This window comes from Cyprinodon tularosa, unplaced genomic scaffold (genome assembly GCF_016077235.1).
Source record: "Cyprinodon tularosa strain WSP-4 unplaced genomic scaffold, ASM1607723v1 ctg195, whole genome shotgun sequence".
Lineage (NCBI taxonomy): Eukaryota > Metazoa > Chordata > Actinopteri > Cyprinodontiformes > Cyprinodontidae > Cyprinodon > Cyprinodon tularosa.
This window is the reverse complement of record NW_024038707.1, coordinates 1,487,921-1,507,977: the sequence shown is the minus strand read 5'-3', so window position 1 is coordinate 1,507,977 and position 20,057 is coordinate 1,487,921. Positions and strand designations below refer to the sequence as shown.

Here is a 20,057-nt window from a genome sequence, read left to right as displayed (position 1 = left end):
AACTTACAGGAATCCACAATTAGTTAAATATGTTGTTATTTTCCAATAAACTTAAAAACTGTTGTTTGTGGTACGCAAAAAAAGTCATAATTAATTGAAAACGTTTATATGTTTTGTTATAATTTTCCCCGATGTACAAGGGTGTAAATGACCTCACCCTGACATTGTTTGTTCTTACTGGATGAAAACCTACAGAGAAAACATAGAAAGTTACCGGAATAAATTAAGACAATGTCACACTGAGTCACGGCCTCAAAGGTTTTATAAACTGTTATACATCATAATCTATTGAAACAAATAAATGTGATCACCTTGTGATCTATTGTTTACTATTTTAGCTAGAGCTAAAACTTGACTTCCTGTTTGTATGATTTGTTTGTTCCTTGTTCATTTCCATACATTGGCTGTACTGTCTGAACCAAATATTGCCAGGTGATAAACATGTTTAAGCATTGCATAAAAAACCAAAAAAACCGACTTTCCTAAATATAAGCTTGTCAAAAAAAAAGTAGAATCAAAGAAATAAAATTATATACAAATAGTATTTTATGTGTTGTTGAAAACAGTGAGCAATAAAGTGAAATGAATGCACCTCTGCTCTGTGTCTCTTCCAGCACCTTCTACAAGACTTGGAACAAGGGTCACTGAACCCTCTTCCATACCCAGTAAATACGCATATTTATTTTTCTGTTTTGCATTTAAGTCAGATTTGTTTCCGGATGCAGCAGAAAATAAAATAAATCGTTAAACCCATAAACTCCACCAGAACAGCTCCACATGTTTTATGATATGATGTTTCTTGTTGTCAGTTGTTAAGTGTGGATCCCATCCTGTTGTTCGAAATGGAGAGCCTCTGGTATATCGGAGTGATCAGTTGAAGTACACTTGCACAAGATATTACAAGTTGGTGGGTCCTGAGATAGTAAGATGCAGGAGTGATTTAACATGGTCTGAACTTCCCAGATGTAAAGGTAAAAAAAATGCAACATTAAAGCTGTCACATAATAAAGACAGAGAAAAGTAAACATATATTTTATTTTTTGTTTCAGAGAACTACTGTCTTCTAAGAAATGGAGCTTATGAGGAACTAATATTAACCAGAGATGAATACATCCTAAATAATGAACAAAAGGAGTTTGATTGTCTCTCTGACAAGTACTGGTATTATAATTATTCTGTGGTTCGATGCATTGATCAGAAACTGCATGTATCCAGATGTAAGTACCGGTTTAAACCATATATTTAGATACCAAAAGCAGTTAGCCAGAAGTTTATTACCAACATAGTTTATAATTTATTATTATTACAAATTAGAGCATTCACCAAAAAGTAGTTGACCCAATTAAGCTGAGTCGACTGGTCTTTTTATGTGGAATAAGGTGTGAAGCCACAAACTATTTCTTGCTGCAGCAATTTTAAGTTAGGAGTTATGTTGCCTCACTATACATGTTCGTCTGAAAGGTGATGTTGTTTTGCTCTGTATTTTACCCTTTTATGAGGACACTGCAGGATTGCAGTAAAAATGTCTTAAATTAAGTGTATTTACCCTTAATTTGAGTAGATAAATTATATAGTTTGCCAATGGAATGAGTATTTTCACTCTTAAAATAAGATAATTACATAATATGCACTTGAAATAAGACAATGCAATTGTGTTTTCTTATTTTAAGTGTAACTTGTCTTATTCCATTGGCAAGAAGTCTCTTTTACCTCCTCAATTCAAGAACAGATGCACTTATTTTAAGAAAATATGACTTATCTAGATTTCGATTTTTTCCAGTGAGGGAGCCTTCATTTGTCACACATCTTGTTTTGGTCTACAGGCAGCACTCAACCGTCCAATTTAGTGGTGAAATATAGCTTATTGGTCCTTTAAAATACCATATTTCTTTAAAGAGTGGGACCACCTTTCTTTAAAAAGGGAGACAGGAGGGTGTGCTCCAATTACAGAGGGGTCACACTCCTTAGCCTGCCCGGTAAGGTTTACTCCAGATGCTGGAGAGGAGGATCCGGCCTATGGTCGGACCTCAGATCCAGGAGGAACAATGCTGTTTTCGTCCGGGTCGCAACACACTGGACCAACTCTATACCCTTCATCGGGTGCTCGAGGGTTCGTGGGAGTTCACCCAACCAGCCAACAAGTGTTTTGTGGATCGGGAGAAGCCTTTTGACCGTGTCCCTCATGGTGCCCTGAGGGGGTACTTCAGGAGTATGGGGCCCTCTGTTAAGGGCTGCCCGCTCTCTGTATGACTGCAGCAGGAGCTTGGTTGGCGTTCCTGACAGTAAGTCAGACCTGCTCCCAGTGCAAGTTGGTCTCTGCCAGGGCTGCCCTTTTTCTAGGCGCAGCCAGGGACTGGAGGGTGTCCGGTTTGGGAACCTCAGGATATCGTCTCTGCTGTTTGCAGATGATGTTGTCCTGTTGGCCTCATCATACCGGGATGTCCGACGTGCACTGGAGCAGTTTGCACCCGAGTGTAGGGCGGCCAATATGAGGATCAGCACCTCCAGATCCGACACCATGGTTCTGCATCAGAGAAAGGTGGACTCCCCTCTTCAGGTCGGTGGAGAGTCCTTGTCTCAAGTGGAACTCGGGGGGTCTTGTTCACGAGTGAGGGTGTGGCATGGGCAGTGATGCTTTGGCTGTATCAGATTGTCGTGGTTAAGAGGAAGCGGAGTTGGGGGGCAAAGCTCTCGATTTATTGATCGATCTATGTTCCCACCCTCACTAATGGTCATCAGATCTGGGTAGTGACTTAAAGAACAAGATCGCCAATACAAGCGGGCGAAATGAGTTTCCTTCGCAGGGTGGCTAGGCGCACCCTTCAAGATCGGGTGGGGAGCTCAGATTAGAGTCGTTGCTCCTCGACGTCGAAAGGAGCTAGCTGAGGTGGCTCTGGCATCTATATTGGATGCCTCCTTGTTGCCTCCCTAGGGAGGTGTTCCAGGCATGTTCTATTGGGAGGAGGCCTCACGGAAGGCCCAGGACACGCTGGAGGGACTATGTCTCTGAACTGGCCTGGTGTCGCCTCTGGGTCCCCCCAGAGCAGCTGGAGGAAGTGTGTGTGGATCGGGAAATCTGAGCATCTCTGCTTAGCCCCTGATAAGCGGAAGAAAATGGATGGATGAATGGTTATTTATTTCTTTAATATCTAATATTTTGTGCACGATGTGTCCACAATTAAATTAAGAGACTTCAAAAAATTTGAATATATCACCTTTAGCTAGTTTTCGTTAGCCTGGGTGCCATTCCGAACCTAGTCCCGCCCACAAGGTTTGAGGTCGGGAAGTTCGGTCTGGCTCTGCTCCATAGTAGCGCGAGTATGATCGCCCACCCTCTGGCGATCCAATCAAATTGTCAGGGCGGGCTTTATACAATGATGGACAGATGATCAAGAGTAACGTAATCAACCATGTGACCAAAGCGCGCATGGGTGACAACAACAATGGCTGCCGCCGGAGAGTTGAGGTGAGCAGATTCTGCTATTAGGTCTGTTCTAGAAGATATCGACAGCAAATTAATTTTAAAAGAGGAACAGAGAAAAGCAAACAAGGCTCATCTTCTTATTCTAGGCGTGCAACTGCACGCTTTGATTTTTGTTGACAACTATGCGTTGCTTAACATACGTCACACACTCCGTTGCTCTTATTGGTTGTAGGTCTATCCAATTGAGTGCAGAGGCATTTATTTCCCTGGTTCGTTCGAAACACGCCCCATAATCACAGCTCTATGGAGCAGCATCAGACTCATATTCTGACTAGAATTGAGTAGGACTACGTCCTTTCTAGAGAGCCATGGATCCAGCATTGCAAATCCCACATCCAGGGAGCTAAAGTCCAGTTGAGCTACTATGGAGCAGGTGAACATGTAAAAGATGGAAACTGGCTCCTCAGGGCTGGACTTAGCCAAAACAGGAATAGACACTGAAATGTTTTGAAATTCTCATGTATTTTCTATTCTTTTCAGGTTGCAACAGGGCACAGATCAATTTAGTGAGTGTTCATCTTTTGGATAAAAATTGTTTTAGTTGCAAACATTATTTAGCATTTCTTATATATAAACATATCCGTCTGGTACTGCTTTTATTTAACTCTTAAGCAATTTTTGTTTTTAATGTCATTTCTGTAAACAGAGAATGTGCTGAGATTCTACCATGAGGGAAAGATCTGGATCCATTCTGCTGATTGACTGAGGAAAAAAAGGAAGGACGGATCAATTAATTACAGCATCAGGTTGACTTCACGGCTACCCACCGAGCTGAGCTCCCATTCTGCTTTAATATGGCAATAAAGTTCAATCTTTCCCTGTTCATGTTTGTCTATGTCTGTAACTAAACAAAGTAAAAAGGAAAAAAAAAGGATTTTTCCTTTTAATCTTCACAGAACAGCAGTGATCGTAATTATTGCCTCTGAATGTCAGGAAATATCACTTCTGTAAAAATACAAGATAAACACAGAGATTTCAATCCTTTTTTTCATTAATTAATTGTTTATTAAAAAAAAAAAACCTCTCGGAATTAAAATAACAATTATTAACATAAGTACCATAAAGTTAAAAAGATCTGGAGCAAACAAGGCGATAAACCTGTTTGTTTAATAGGACAAAGTTTAAAATTGATTTAAAGCTTTGCAAACACTTCATGATTTTTTTACTGTCATCAAATTAGACCTTAAAACCTGTTTAAATGCAGATAGGAATCATATACAGAGTAGACGGTGTAAACAGTAATTGATTATGAGATGATTTACATTTCTCTTTGGTCGATTCTGTCCTGTAAGTTCAGGTTCTGTACAGTTCCGTCTTGAATCTAAATGTTTTCGAGCGGTCAGCGATTGTGGTCAGAGGTGGAGATAGTTTGCACAGAGGGAGCCGAGTCCAGGCCCAGCAGCGAGCCCAGGTAGGACTGCTCTCGAGGGTCCAGCATCTGATCGGGTCTAACGGGGTGAACGATGTTGGCAGGCTGAGGGGTGAGGGTGTACTTCTCCAAGAAAGACAGATCAGTAGCAGCTTGGTATCCTGGGTTCTGCTGCTGCCCCTGAACATTAGCAACACTGTGAGTCTGGGATGACAGAGCGGCCCTGTGGGGGTGCATGTCTCCCTGACCTCCTGCCACCATGGGAACAGGGACTAAAGTGACAGGTATGCAGAGGGTTGCCGTGTTAGAGGTGCTCCTTGATGCTGCCTTGGGTTCAGAGTGGTATGTCTTTTCGGTTTCCTCAAAATGAGAAGAAACAGTTTTTTCCTGGCTGGGCTGCGGCTCGGTAAACCTGGCGCTGTGCACATGGTCCACATGGTACTTCAGCTTGTCTTTCCGTTTAAAAGTGGCGCTGCAGTGTGGACAGTTAAAAGGACGGGCGTCTGAGTGAATCACCATGTGCTTCGTTAAGGTCTTCTTGATCCGAAATGTCTGGTGGCATTCGGGGCATCTGTGAGGTTTCTCACCTGAGGCAAAAAACATACAGTTACAACTGCAATGTTTTACATTGTGTTCCTTCTTCCTAAGCATTTAAAATGTTCTCCCCTGTAGGACAAGTAAGACAGGAAATCTTGTCAGCAGTTGGGTCAGATCGTTCTCTAAAGATTTGGATGGCTTTAAAATACAACATTGTAAAAAGTGGTATGAATTTCAAACCCAGTATGCTAGACAGACTCAACCCATCAGATAGTACAGGAAGTAAAAACCAAAAAAAAGGAAAATCTGTAACACTTTTTTTTAGTAAAAAAAATGCTTTGAAATGTCTTGAATGTGCTTTTCATGCTCTGAAGGTGGACCCGTTTTTATCAGAATTTAGATTAGATAGAACTTTATTGATCTCACAATGGAGAAATTCACTTGTGACATCGGCTCTTATAACAACAGAAGGGGCACAACGGAGGAAAACATACATGAAGTATGTTTTTATGCGTATGTTTATAATTTTTTTGAAATATATTTTTTCCTTTTCCGGATCTGAGAAATAATAGCGACAACTTTGTGCGCAAACAGGGATTTTTTTTAAATAAACAAACTAACAGCTTATACTGGATACAGGCTGTGCTTAAAAATTTTCTTTTTGATAAAGCTTAAAGGAATAGTGCACCCAAAACATGATTAGCCTTCATTTTCTGCTGAACAACACTCTGGAGTAATTTTTTGATATCTCAAATGCATCTGGAGATCTGGGAGGCTTCTTGCTGTCTGCTGACATTCAAATAATGGAGGTCTATGGCGCCCGAGGCAGAAAGGTCCATAAAAGTCCACAAAAAACGTGTCAATATTCCTCCATACTGCTCGTCCAATGTATTCCAAGTGTCCTGAGTGGGTAGCATCCAGAATTTACTCGAAACAAAGTCATTTAGAATGTTTTTAGAGCATAAACAGTAGTGTATAGGATTTCCTAAAAGCGCGTTCACGAGTCTACGGAAACCGCGGCAGACCAAACCAGATGAAAGTGCGCATTCAGCTCGGCAAAGAACTCATGCTCTTCCTCAACACTGAAGTCCTCAGACATTTTTCTTTCGTTGTTTCTTTCTTTGCACAGGTAAACAGCACATTTCTTCTTCTACGCTTGCATTATCGGCAGAGCAGACGCTGAATGTGCACTTTCGTCTGGTTTGATCTGCCGATCTGTTTCCGTAGACTCGTGAACGCGCTTTTAGGACGCGCTTTTTTTTGGACGAGCAGTATGGAGGAATATTGACACATTTTTTGTGGACTTTTATGGACCTTTCTGCCTCGGGCGCCATAGACCTCCATTATTTGAATGTCAGCAGACAGCAAGAAGCCTCCCAGATCTCCAGATGCATTTGAGATATCAAAAAAGTACTCCAGAGTGTTGTTCAGCATGGGGGTGAGTAGAAAATGAAGGCTAATCATGTTTTGGGTGTATTATTCCTTTAAGGTAGAGTAGCTCATCTTATTCTGAGCCATTTCAATATTCATGCTGCTATAGACTATGCCTGCTGGAGGACATAGGCTCTACTGTTCCTCTCTTTGCTGTATTCTATCTCCATTTACCAGTTCTTCAGTTAGGTCAACGGCTAATTTTTTGTTCTCTCTGTTTTTTCTCCTTATAGTAGCTTAATCTCGTCTTCTCCTCTTAAGCTTGAGTTGAGTTGCTGTCATTAACACCTTTCTGCCCCGTTTCTCACTGGAAAAACGGTCTAGAAATAAGTAACAATTTCTTAAATTCAGTGTATTTACCCTTAATTTGAGTAGGTAAATTAGATAGTTTGCCAAAGGAAAGAGTATTTTTACTCTTAAAATAAGATTATTAGATAAAATGCACTTAAAATAAGACAATGTAATTGTGTTTTCTTATTTAAAGTGTAAATTGTCTTGTTTCATTGGCAAAATGTCACTTTTACCCCCTCAATCCAAGAACAAATGCACCTATTTTAAGAAAAACTGACTTATCTAGATTTAGATTTTTTTCCATTGCTCTGCTCACTGCAAAAATAATATGAAATTAAGTAAAAATGTCTTAAATCAAGTGTATCTACCCTTAATTTGAGCAAGTAAATACGATAGTTTGCCAATGGAATGAGTATTTTAACACTTGAATTAAGATAATTAGATATTATGCACTTGAAATAAGACAATGCAATTGTTTTTTTCTTATTTCAAATGTAAATTGTCTTGTTCCATTGGCAAAGTTTCTCTCTTACCTCCTCAATTCGAGAAAAAAAGAACTTATTGTAAGAACTAATGACTTATTTAGATTTACATTTTTTGCAGTGTGTCTGCTTCTATCTCCTTGAACCCCAGTCGGCCTCAGCAGATGGCCGCTCACTCCGAGCCTGGTTCTGCTGGAGATTTCTTCCTGTTAAAAGGGAGTTTTTCCTCTTCACTGTCGCTACAAGCATGCTTAGTGTGAGGGATTGCTGAAGAGTCAATGAGCCAATGCAATCAACTGGTTTTTCTTAGATAGAAAATTTTGAATCAATTTGACTGCATGATCTGGTTGAATTGTCTCTGTAAAGTGCCTCGAGATGACATGTGTTGTGAATTGGCGCTATAGAAATAAACTGAATTCAACTGAATAACCTAAAAAAAAATGTCTAAATTTTCCAAGACATCCTGCTACATGTGGACAAGGCCTCAGTTCAGGCAGCTTAAGATGCAGTTCGTCTCCTAAATATTCAAACTAAGACCAACTTGTACTGGTTATCCTTTAATTACAATGTTGTGGCTAAAGTAAATCATATGGTTTATGACAACATTGATCATGAAAGTATTCAACCTTCCTGTCTTCACTTATATACTTTATATTTTGAAGCAAACGTAAAGATTTACCGGAGTGAGTCCTGAAGTGCATTTCCAAACTGGACTTTCCTTTGAATTCTTTTTTGCAGACCTCACACTGATGCAGAGCAGTCTTATATCTGAGAACAAAACCACCAGAGACAGAAGCATGACAGGTTTGTGAGAGGAAGAGTAACAGAATATCACTAGAACCAAACAAAACAGATTGTTGGTTTGTAGGACACACTTCTGCCAAACTTTCTCTCCCAAATGAACGCTTTTGTAGTGAACCGTTAGATGATCATGGCGCCTGAAGCACTTTCCGCATTCTTCACACTGGTGTGCTTTCTCACCTAAAAGCAAACGCAGACTGCATTGAATGCAACACTGGATGGCAATAAGGCCTTACTTCGGTAAGGTTGATGTAAGGAATTGAGGACAGTAATTTTCAGAGTATTTACCAGAATGTATTTTCTGATGCTTAGTCAGGTGATCGTGCCGAATGAAGGTTTTCCCACATTCGTCACACTCGTAGCGCTTGTCATCGTGGTGGACTCTGAGGTGAAGTCTTTCCAAAAACAAACAGGTGAGGTTTTCAGTGCCACAACCAGCCAAACTGAAAGTATGGAGTATTTGTAATCGGAAGAAAGATGGTTTACAAAAAAGACCTCCCACCTGTAGGAGCTGCTGTGACGGAAACTTTGCCCACAGATGCTGCAGAGGTGAGGTTTCTCTCCGCTGTGGATACGCAAGTGCTCCCTTAACGTCGTCCTGATGGGAGAAAGGAAATAAACTTTGGCTATAAATTTAAATAAAACCATGAATTGAAGGGAAATCGATTTATAGTTTTTAAAATTTCATTTGTCAATCATGCCTTATTTTCCTCTGACACCCCTAAGTTAATGTCATCGCAACCAGTTTTGCTTCAGAAGTCCAAAAACACATTATGACTGGAATAAATTATACATCAATCAGATTTAGTCATTTCCTAAGATTCCTTCCTTCATTCCTTCCTTTTGTCATTTCCTAAGATTCCTTCCTTCCGTCCTTCCTTTTGTCAATTCTTAAGATTCCTTCCTTCCTTCCTTCCTTCCTTCCTTCCTTCCTTCCTTCCTTCCTTCCTTCCTTCCTTCCTTCCTTCCTTCCTTCCTACCGTCATTTCTTAAGATTCCTTCCTTCCTTCCTTCCTATTGTAATTTCTTAAGATTCCTTCCTTCCTTCCTTCCTACCATCATTTCTTAAGATTCCTTCCTTCCTTCCTTCCTATTGTCATTTCTTAAGATTCCTTCCTTCCTTCCTTCCTTCCTTCCTTCCTTCCTTCCTTCCTTCCTTCCTTCCTATTGTCATTTCTTAAGATTCCTTCCTTCCTTCCTTCCTCCCTTCCTTCCTTCCTTCCTTCCTTCCTCCCTTCCTTCCTCCCTTCCTTCCTTCCTTCCTTCCTTCCTTCCTTCCTTCCTTCCTTCCTTCCTTCCTTCCTTCCTTCCTTCCTTCCTTCCTTCCTTCCTTCCGGGATGTAAATTAACAAACACTAACTCAATATTTTTAAATTGTATGCCAATATATTTTATTTATTTGGATAGGTTTTTCTTTCCATAACTTCATTATAAAAGACATTTCTAAATTGAATCTTTAACCTAAATGTCCCACAGGCCCATTTTCTAACAAACAGCAGTAGACATGAGATCATGACCACTTACTAGCACTTATAAACATAAACCATCTCGATACAAACCATATAGACTCTATGCCATCTATAAAAACATCTTGATATTTTTAAAATATATATATTTCCTAGCCGTAGGAAAACCTCATAAGATCTCATTGTTGCTCTGCTGCCAGCAGCCCAGACTCTAACCTTAGTTAGAGTTAAGGTCTGGGTGTATGTGATAGACTATGAGGTGAAGCGGTAGCGCTTATAAAGGTAACTTTCTGAATATGAGAGGTACACGGTCTGAGAACCCTCCCCTTATAAATATTTAATTATCTGTGAATTAAATTCAATTGGATTCTCGTCAAAAGGACAAGCTATGTTTTTAAAACCTAGTAAATGATTTCCTTCCTACAGTTCGTACAAGAACTAGGAGAAAAATCTTGTAACTAAATCAAAAAATAAAACCACGAGGGTAAAAGGGGGTACAAACAGGGTAAACTCAGAATTCGTTGAGGAATACCAACGTTAACTCTGGGGAGAATGTTACTATGGTAACAGAAATAGAGGTTGAGGAAATTATCTTTGTAAAAAAAGAAAACATTTTCCTGATTTTAGCTTTAAAAACATTAACTTTCAGTAAACCAGCTCACAGAAAGAGGTAGGAACGCGGTTAAATAGTATGGAATGAGGAAATTGTTGATAAATCCAAATCCATATCATCATGATCATTGTTTATCCACATGTTTATTGTAACTGGATATTTAATATTGTGCAAATCACAGAGAAACCAGGATCAAATTGTACCTTTCCCTGACTGATTTCCCACAAACGAAGCAGGTCCACTTTCTTTTGCCCCCATGTGTGCACTCAATGTGCCTCTTCTTGTTGCCGGTGTCATTGAACTTACGTCCACAGATCTCACAGGGAAACGGACCTGTGCATGGGGGATAAAAACAAAAGAATCTATTCTAATTCAACACTTTTTAATAACACTAAAATGGGAGTAGCTGTTTATAATGAGAGCTGTGAAGTCAGTTAGAGATTGTTGTTTTTTTTATTACTTTTTTTGGTTTTTAGAATGAAATCTGTAAAGTAGAAAAGCATTTGGACAAGCAAAATAAAAGGTGTTCTTGATACTGTATGTATCTCACCTAGGTGATATTTTTCTTGGTGCTTCAGCCTTGCAAACCTGGACTTAAAGAACTCATCGCAGAACGTGCATTTGAACGGCCGGTCCTGCGTGTGCAGGATCATGTGCTCCTGGAGGTGAGGCCTGCGGCTGAATGTCTTTGAGCATATCTGTCAGACAGTTCAAGACAGGGAAGGTTTTAAACATATTTCCATGTAGTGTTGTGTAGAATAACGCTCTAATCTAATGTAAATATCCTTATCAGTCTCTGATATGTGATAAATGTGTAGGCGGCTCTTACTGCACATTTCCAGCCGTCACTTTTCTTTTTTTTGGCATCAAAGAACTCCTGCGTCTGATCGGGATGAAACCTAAAACACATAAAACGTTTTATACATATGTTATTATGAACAGGCACAAACAGCAAGTTTATTATTATTATTATTTTTTTTTATTTAAGTAAAAAAAATAAAAAATATATAATAAAAAAAAAAAAAAATAAATAAATAAATAAAAAAACAGCAAGTAATTTTTTTTTTAGTTAGATTAAAAAATAAATAAAGAAATAAATAAAAAATAAAAAAATAAAAAACAGCAAGTTAATTTTTTAAACATTTTTTTTATTTAGATTAAAAAATAAATAAATAAAAAATAAATATAAAAACAGCAAGTTAATTTTTTTTTTAAATTTTTTATTTAGATTAAAAAATATATAAATAAATAATAAAATAAATAAATAAAAACAACAGCAAGTTAATTCTTTAAAAAAAAAAATTCATTTAGATTAAAAAATAAATTAAAAAATAAATAAAAAAAAAACAAAAAAAAAACAGGTAGTTAATTTTTTTTTTATATTAAAAAATAAATAAATAAATAAAAAATAAATGAATTAAAAAAAAAAACAGGAAGTTTAAACCGCCACATCACATTAGGAGATTCGTGTGAAAAATTCATCTGTTTCATTTCCAAAGACTCTCCGCGTCATCTGAGCGACATATCTGTTGATCAGGGTGATATTTATGGACCAAACTAAGGATGTTTATCAATTTTTATATTTGCAAACCCTCGTCACGAGCTATGTCTTGTCCTTTGTGAAATGTTTTCACAGAGCAGTGAGGAAAAGAACCAGAGGCACCAATAAATGTCTAACTTAAAAATGCCCGGTTTTCTCTTTAAAGACAACTGAACTGCAAAACCTGATCAAGATATTAAGTAGAGATTTCTTAAAATAAGTGCATCTGCCCTTAATTTGATGATCTGCCAATGGGACATGTATCTTTTCCTTTAAATTAAGATAATTAGTTCTGCACTTGAAATAAAATAATGGATTTTATTTTGATTTTACAAATAAATTATTTTTTGTCTGGCAAACTGTGAAAAAGGGAAAATATATCTATTTAATTTTTGAAGTATTTTACCACAATTGGAAATGTGTTTTAAACAATTTCTACATCTGCATGAGCACAGAAGAACTGGTTATTAAATAAATCTTTAAATCAGATAATAGAGATTATTCTTAGGTATTTTAAGCTTAAATTATCTTATTCCATTGACAAATTGTCTTACTTACCTATATAAATTTAGTAAAAATACATGCATTTAAAGAAAAACTCCCTTTAGTTATATATCAGTTTTGCTTTACAGGCATGGACCTTCCTGTTAACTTTAGTAAGTGCCAGAAATAGCTTCTATGATTACATTTTAGAGTATGGCAGCCATTTAAAGTGTCCTAATCAATTCATAATTAAAAATATGTTTCATTTACTCTTATTTGGTTTCATTTCACCAAAAACATTTCTAAAGCACTTTTTCAGAAAAAAGTGTTTGTTTCTATATAATTTTGAGATGTTTATTTAAGCTGAACATACAATCAACATATGGAAAAACTGACCCTGGCAGGATGCCGTATAAAACATTTGATTCTATTGGATCTCAGTCAGGATCAGCTTTATCGCCACAAACTAGAGCAATGAAGGTTCTCTTAAGGTCGATTCCAATAGGGATTATTTTGACCTGAGTCTAAAGCTGAGGTCACACCCGTTACTAAGGGTGTAAATCACACCCATCATGGCGATTCGATTCAGTATCGTTTTCCTGACCCAACGATTCGATTATTTTCGATACTCAGGAATACACCACAATACGATTCGTTTCCATTTGATTAATTTTTTTTTTTTTTTTTTTTTTTTTTACACCTTACAGGACAGTGCTTCAGACAGGAGGCCGGCTTGTTTTGTTTTTATGACCGAAATTGCGGAAAACAACTCGTGAAGTTTGACCCGCTAGAAGAGCGAGGTGCGTGAGAACGCTGGGATCCTTTTTCCACCTAGATCTCCGCTCTTTTTGGCCCTCACGTCCCTCCGTCGTCGGACTAAACTCGCCCCCACTTCCTCGCCGCCTCGGCCGTATCTAGACCCACAGTGTGTAGCTCAGACCACGCTTCAATATTGAGCATAATTTAAAAATGTCTGTGTCAAGCTCACTGCAACAAACTGCTGTAAGAGTATAACCAGGAAGCGAGGTAGGAGGGCAAAATAGGTTTAGCGCCACCGCAGCACGGGAGGGAGAATTACGTCCAGGAGCAAATGGATAAAAATAGATCGGAGGAAAAAAAAAACATGAATCGATTCTCTTGCGGACGTGTCGATGCATCGAATCGTCGGCTGTTGGATCGATGCATCGATACAAAACAATTATTGTTTACACCCCTACCCGTTACATCAGACTTTTTAATCACAGATCCGATTTTTTTTCATGTTACACCGACTGCATAAAGACGAGCTCCGACTAGGCAGGATGAGCAGATCTGAGCAGATCCTCTGTCGCTGAAACTATTACCCACATGCGACTTCAACAGATTATAATTCAATTCAGTTTAGTTATATAGCGGCAAATCACAACACATGTCATCTCAAGGCACTTTACAGAGACAATTCAACCAGATCATGCAGTCAAATTGATTCAAAGTTTTCTATGTAAGGAAAACCAGTTGATTGCATCGACTCATTGGCTCGTAGGAAATCCTTCACATCGTACATGCTTATAGCAACAGTGGAGAGGAAAAACTCCCTTTTAACAGGAAGAAACCTCCAGCAGAACCAGGCTCAGTGTGAGCGGCCATCTGCTGAGGCCGACTGGGGTTCAAGGAGACAGAAGCAGAGATACAGAAAAAAGCCGAAATACAGAAAATTGTGTCAAGTGTGATCATCCAAGCTCTATATGAGCGCTAAACATCACAACCAATCCCAGATATGTGTTGCTGATTTTCGGAACTGGCTCGACGTCTTACCTCCTGATGTGCTTTGCCAGAGTCTTTTTGCTGGCATGGAGTTTGTTGCAGAAGGGACATTTGTGCTCCTTCTTTGGAATGGGAGCGTCGCTAGCGTGCCTCTTCTTGTGAACAGTCAGGTTGGACTTGGTGGAGTAGCACTGGAGGCAGATGTCACACTGGAAAGGCTTCTCCCCAGTATGGACTCTGGTGTGACTCTCATATTTCCCTAAATAATTAAAAATCAAATCAGGCCATAAATCCTAGAAGTCAGTTATCATCTGCATAAAAGGAAACTCTGGGAGGAACCCACCTGCACGATCAAACGTCTTTTCACATTTGGGACACTGGAGAGTCTTCTTGCTGGACGTTTGGATGATAACCGGAGCCAGACCCTCTGGGTACTCTGGGCTCTGGTTGGTTTTTGCTCCCGGTGGCGTTTGAACTTCCCGATCGGGCCCAGATGGTGGCTCTGTCTGCTCAGCGTGTGAGTAGTCCTCTGCAGTGCTAACAGCCCCGCTGTTAACATCTCCTTGCTCGACCTCCTCAGCGTCCTCCTCCCCTACCTCGTCCCCCTGAGCTGGTCCCTCCATCGCATCTCGATTTTCCTCTGTAGCTTTCACCTGGTTTTTATCTCGTTTCCCCGGTGATTCAGCTTCTTCTTGCTCGTTAGGGCTGCTGATGGGGTATTTCCCATCATCTTTCTTATATTTAACGGGTGTTCTTCTTGTACGAGCTGATCTCCTCATGGTCGTACTCTTCAGCCTGGTTCCTACCTGAGCTGAACTCTCAGCAGCACTGCACTCCAGGGAGATTTTGCTGCTTGACTGGATGCTCTGGATCTCAACATCTGCTCCCACAGAGACACAGGAGGGAACTAACTCAGAAGCACAACTCATTTCAGCCTGGGGAGGAGCAGCTTTACCGTCCTCGCATAACAGCTTTACTACGTCCACCATGTCCAAAAATCTGGCGGCTTCAGCTACAGCCGGGAGGTCGGTCTCTGCAACGACACACTCCGACGTGTACAGAAAGCCAAGCAGATACTGGAAAACTGAATCTTCCACATGTTCCAGAGTGAAGTGAGACTCGCTAGCTGGACTCTTAGACAGCTCCGCGTGGAAGTAGCTGCTCCCGTGAGCCAGGACCGCCTTGTGGGCCCTGTAGGCCCTTCCACCCACCCACACAGACACGTCGCAGAACTTCTGCACGCTCCGGTCCTCGTTCAAGAAAGCGAGGAGGCTGTCACCGCGCTGCGACATAGCGAGGCTTTTGAGAGGGACGGGTGACTCCTGGGTGGTTTTGAAGTTTGATGGGACGATGCATCCCTCCGCAGTGGAGGGGTCTGCGACCGGCCTCCCACGCCGTGAAAGAGCGCCGCTGTTCAGCTTTTTCTTCATCCTGAAGGTTTTCAGGTAAAATGGATCAGAGCTGGAAAACAGAAGAAATGAAACAGAAGTGATGAAGCCAAGCAAAGCTACGTACATTCACACCAGCAGGGGGAGCCGTTAGTCTTAAAAATCTCACAGAGGACAGCTCAGAGCCATTCATCTGTGGTCAAAAGGATCAGAAATTTTCATTTAGATTTTTTTTTTATTATTTAGATTTTAGGAAGCTTTTTTAGGAACTTTTAAAATTTTAAACTAAAAATACAAGAACATTTAATAAGTCCTATTAAAGGAGGTGTGGGCTTTTATGGGGCGAAAGTTGTTCCATTATTGTGGTAAGGAAAGAATGTGTTTTATAAATGGAAATTTATAAAAAAAAAATATAAAAATTGTAATCAGGAAATAAAAAAGCAGGAAAATAAAATTGTATATTAAAAAGGGTTTGAAAGTAACCTTGCTTTTTCTCTAACTTTTTTCATATTTTATTCTTTGACAAATTTCTAATGTTTTCTTAATTTTTTTTATTTTCAGAGTTAATTCAATGGATTACGTTCTTTTGAAACTGCATTTTATAGATCACACTGTCTTCACTTTAAACGCTCTGTCTTGATCCTCACATTGACCAATACGATGTTTTTGCTAACATTCTGCAGACCGACAGAAATCTGTAAAATTCTGGAAAAGGGACTTTTGAAAAAAAAAAAAAAGTTAAATAAAAACTGGAAAGATAAAATATGAAAATAAAATAAACTATTTCATTATTTTAAAAACATCTGAGAAGATGTCGCAAATCTATTTTTAAAATCTATTTTTCATTTGAGGTTTTTCTAAAATTTGGTTTGGGATCTTTTACATTTTATTTTTATTTACAAAAAATGTTTTTTGTTTTCAACGACAATCGCAGAAAAAAATCACTCCACATCATGGACAACTTTACTGACAGGTGTCAAAGGTAACTGCCTTGGGCGCCCTCTGCTGGACCTGGTAATTAATTAAATGATGAAGTTTATCACGTTATTTTAATAATCTTAGGGTACATATTCTTGACGTTAACATTTATTCTTTTTTCCTATTGTCTTTTAAAGTTGTTGTCATATCCTTCATATATACGTTATGCTTTTGATTGTATAGCTTTATGTTGCTATTAATTCTGCACACATCATATTTTAACATTTTAAGTTGTTGTTTTTTGTAATATTGTAGATCTATATTAATGCCTCTACCACTTAAGTATATTCTATGCTCTTAGCTAGTTAGCTACTAACAGACAGCTATTAGAGTTTTTCCTCTTATCAGACTGGGTGAAACAACTGAGCCGATCACAGCAAGTAAAGCACCCCTGTCTGTTTGATGTTGCCATGTTGCCTCTGGCCGAAATGAAGAAGAAAAAAAGTTTACCGCCGGCCGCTTCTTCCGGATCAAACCAAGAGCCTTGGTTTGATCTGGAGGACTTTAGGACTTTATTCCCGTAATTTTATGACTTTATTCTCGTAATATTACGACTTTATTCTTGTAGTTTTATGACTTTTTTCTCATAAAATTATGATTTAATTCTCGTAGTTTTACGACATTATTCTTGTTTTTTTGCGACTTTATTCTCGTAATTTTATGACTTCATACTTGTAATATTACGACTTTATTCCCGTAATTGTATGACTTTATTCTCATAATATTACGACTTTATTCTCGTAGTTTTACGACATTATTCTCGTTTTTTTGGAACTTAATTCTCGTAATTTTATGACTTTATTCTTGTAATTTTACGACTTTATTCTCGTAATTTAACAACTTTATTCTCGTAATCTTACAAATTTATTGTCATGATATTACAACTTTATTCTCGTAATTTTATGATTTTATTCTCGTAATTTTTCGACTTTATTCTCGTAATTTTATGACTATTCTCGTTGCGACTTTATTCTCGTAATTTTACGGCTTTATTCTCGTAATTTTATGACTAATTCACCGTAACTTTATTCTCATAATTTTACGACTTTATTCTTGTAATATTATGACTTTATTCCCATAATTTTATGACTTTATTCCCATAATTTTATTCTCATATTATGACTTTATTCTCGTAATTTTACGACTTTATTCTTGTAATTTTATGAGTAATTCATCTTAACTTTATTCTCATAATTTTACGACTTAATTCTTGTTATAGAATGACTTTATTCTCATAATTTTACGACTTTATTGTCATAATTTTACGACTTAAATCTTGTTATAGAATGACTTTATTCTCATAATTTTAGGACTTTATTCCCATAATTTTATTACTTTATTCTCATATTATGACTTAATTCTCGTAATTTTTTGACTTTATTCTCCTAATTTTTGGACTTTATTCTCCTAATTTTATGACTATTCTCGTTGCGACTTTATTCTCATAAATTTACAACTTAATTCTTGTAATATAATGACTGTATTCTCATAATTTTACGACTTTATTGTCATAATTTTACGACTTAATTCTTGTAATATTACGATTTTATTCTCATAATTTTAAGACTTTACTCCCATAATTTTATTACTTTATTCTCGTAACATTACGACTTTATCCTCGTAATTTTCTGACTTTATTCTCATAATTTAACGACTTTATTCCCGTCATGTTACGAATTTATTCTCAAAATTTTATGAATTTATTCCCGTAATTTTACGACTTTATTCTCATAATATTACGACTTAATTCTGGTAATTTTATGGCTTTAATCCCGTAATTTTATGGCTTTATTCTCGTAATTTTTCGACTTCAATCTCGTAATGTTACGTCTTTAATCTCGAAATAGAAGGAAAAAAAATCTCTAGCCTGGCCCTAATACTCGGGGCCATAAAACGAAACCAGTTCTGGATGGGGACTGTCTCTTGATGGCCCCTGTCTAGAGCCGCCCCTGATGACTGAGTGTCTTTACCTGGGCACCCAATTAATCATCCCTGGTCCGGCCCTGGCTGTCACTGCATCAAAAGATTTTGAACAATCCTCAAATACTACGTTGATAGATGTTAAAAATAGCTAAAGCGTAACAAGTTTTAGTAAAATGAAGAATTTCCGTAATAATACAGCGTAGTAACGCCGTTTAAGACGTTCTTTAAGGTTTATTGCTGTCGAGTGTTTCGCAGAACTAAACCAACCTGCACTGATTCTGCTTCATTCTTGACAGACTGTGTTTATAAACCCCCCCTCCACCTCCAGGAGCCCCCCTCTGCTGTTATCTGACGGGCGGGCCCCCCTCCGAGGAGAGCGTCGACAAACGACCTTTCCCGTTTCCTCATCAAGTCACTTTTTTCAATCGGGACGTATCAAAAATATCTTACCAATCACGCCAGAGATGCCTCCATTTTGACGTATTTTAGCACAGGCGAGGAGAAAATGGGAAAAATATAGAGGGCATAATAATTTCCTGAGCAACTAGCTGCAACGCCCCACCAGCAATGTCGGACGCCGAAACAAAGCGCTCCCCCATTGGCTCCTGCTTTCCTCCATTGCAGACGTAAAGTTGCGTAAAGCTCAACGAAACGTCCTAATGTTTTAAAAATAACAATACTTCTGTTTTATCTCTAAAACTTATAACGTCAAGCTACCTTTGCTTACATGGTTTAATGCACTGACATTTCAAAGCCTTGCTGACAGTAAGGAATCATGGGTAATGTAGTTCAGACTGCTTCAACTCGTGCTGCGTTCCCTTCCCCTCGGATTTTGGAACTCTAATCTAGGATCAATGCCGCATTTAGTTTACTTTTTTCCAACAGAATGATGCCCCATACTCTCCTCACCATATCATTAAAAAACAAATTACTCTCCCCAACCAAATAGAGGCTGGATTAAAGCCAGACATACCAACATTTGATGTTTTGTTTGTCGTCCAAATAAGTCATTTTATTAATTTTTAAATTGAAGTTATCATTATTATTATTTTTACCAATTGTTACATTATTGTTTTTCATCAGAATCTTTTCACCAGTGAAGAAAATGCTACTAAGAGTAACATATTTGCAGAAAACAAAAGTAGATGTAGACTGATGCATTAGCCAGCTGATATTTTTGGTCGATATTTGCATTTTTTTCGTTTCAGCTTTGGCCAAAATATGCATGCATTCATCAGTTCCATAGTGCATTCAGCAGCCAAATATGCAGTATTTTAGTGTAATGCAGAGTCTGTGACATGATTTAGAGTTTTTTTAAACAGTTCAGCTGTCTGATGGCGGATGGAATAATGTCTTTAATGGACGGAAGAGGAGCCCCAATGATCTCCTCTGCTGTTCTCACCACTCTGCTCACTTTCTTCAGCTTGGACCAAAGGAACAAACACTACCATCAGTAGCACACTACCACCAAAGGGACTTGCATCCTGCCTAGCCAGGTGTGACTCCCTGCTAAAAAGGTTTGTCAGAG

At 38.3% G+C, this 20,057-nt stretch overlaps 2 protein-coding genes across 4 annotated transcripts in view; one reads left to right on the top strand and one right to left on the bottom strand.

Annotated features, from left to right (window-relative positions):
- LOC119782539 (complement factor H-like) overlaps positions 1 to 4,307 on the top strand; it is a 30,459-nt gene extending 26,152 nt beyond the window's left edge. For all 3 annotated transcript variants that reach the window (XM_038283548.1, XM_038283545.1, XM_038283547.1), the window contains 5 exons: positions 615 to 665; positions 810 to 971; positions 1,050 to 1,217; positions 3,965 to 3,990; positions 4,131 to 4,307. In XM_038283548.1, coding sequence (XP_038139476.1) covers positions 615 to 665; positions 810 to 971; positions 1,050 to 1,217; positions 3,965 to 3,990; positions 4,131 to 4,142 — 419 coding nt within the window. In that variant the 3' untranslated portion in view covers positions 4,143 to 4,307. The remainder of the gene's footprint in view (positions 1 to 614; positions 666 to 809; positions 972 to 1,049; positions 1,218 to 3,964; positions 3,991 to 4,130) is intronic.
- A 160-nt stretch (positions 4,308 to 4,467) lies between these two features.
- On the bottom strand, positions 4,468 to 19,293 carry zbtb41 (zinc finger and BTB domain containing 41). Its single transcript, XM_038283544.1, has 11 exons — positions 18,980 to 19,293; positions 14,584 to 15,701; positions 14,292 to 14,499; positions 11,304 to 11,373; positions 11,025 to 11,172; positions 10,678 to 10,807; positions 8,898 to 8,993; positions 8,684 to 8,790; positions 8,470 to 8,575; positions 8,274 to 8,362; positions 4,468 to 5,440 (listed from the first exon to the last, which is right to left on the bottom strand). Exons 2-11 carry the CDS (start codon positions 15,668 to 15,670, stop codon positions 4,824 to 4,826), a joined length of 2,658 nt encoding a protein of 885 aa, XP_038139472.1. The 5' UTR covers positions 15,671 to 15,701; positions 18,980 to 19,293; the 3' UTR covers positions 4,468 to 4,823.
- Positions 19,294 to 20,057: the final 764 nt, after the last annotated feature.

Bases quoted from the DNA above. Each gene is read 5' to 3' on its own strand.
- zbtb41 (XM_038283544.1), bottom strand. From the start codon at position 15,670: ATGAAGAAAAAGCTGAACAGCGGCGCTCTTTCACGGCGTGGGAGGCCG. The intron at 11,374-14,291 runs GTAAGACGTCGA...TATGTGTTTTAG, and splicing joins CTGGCAAAGCACATCAGGAG to GTTTCATCCCGATCAGACGC. The intron at 11,173-11,303 runs GTAAGAGCCGCC...ACTGTCTGACAG, and splicing joins GTGACGGCTGGAAATGTGCA to ATATGCTCAAAGACATTCAG.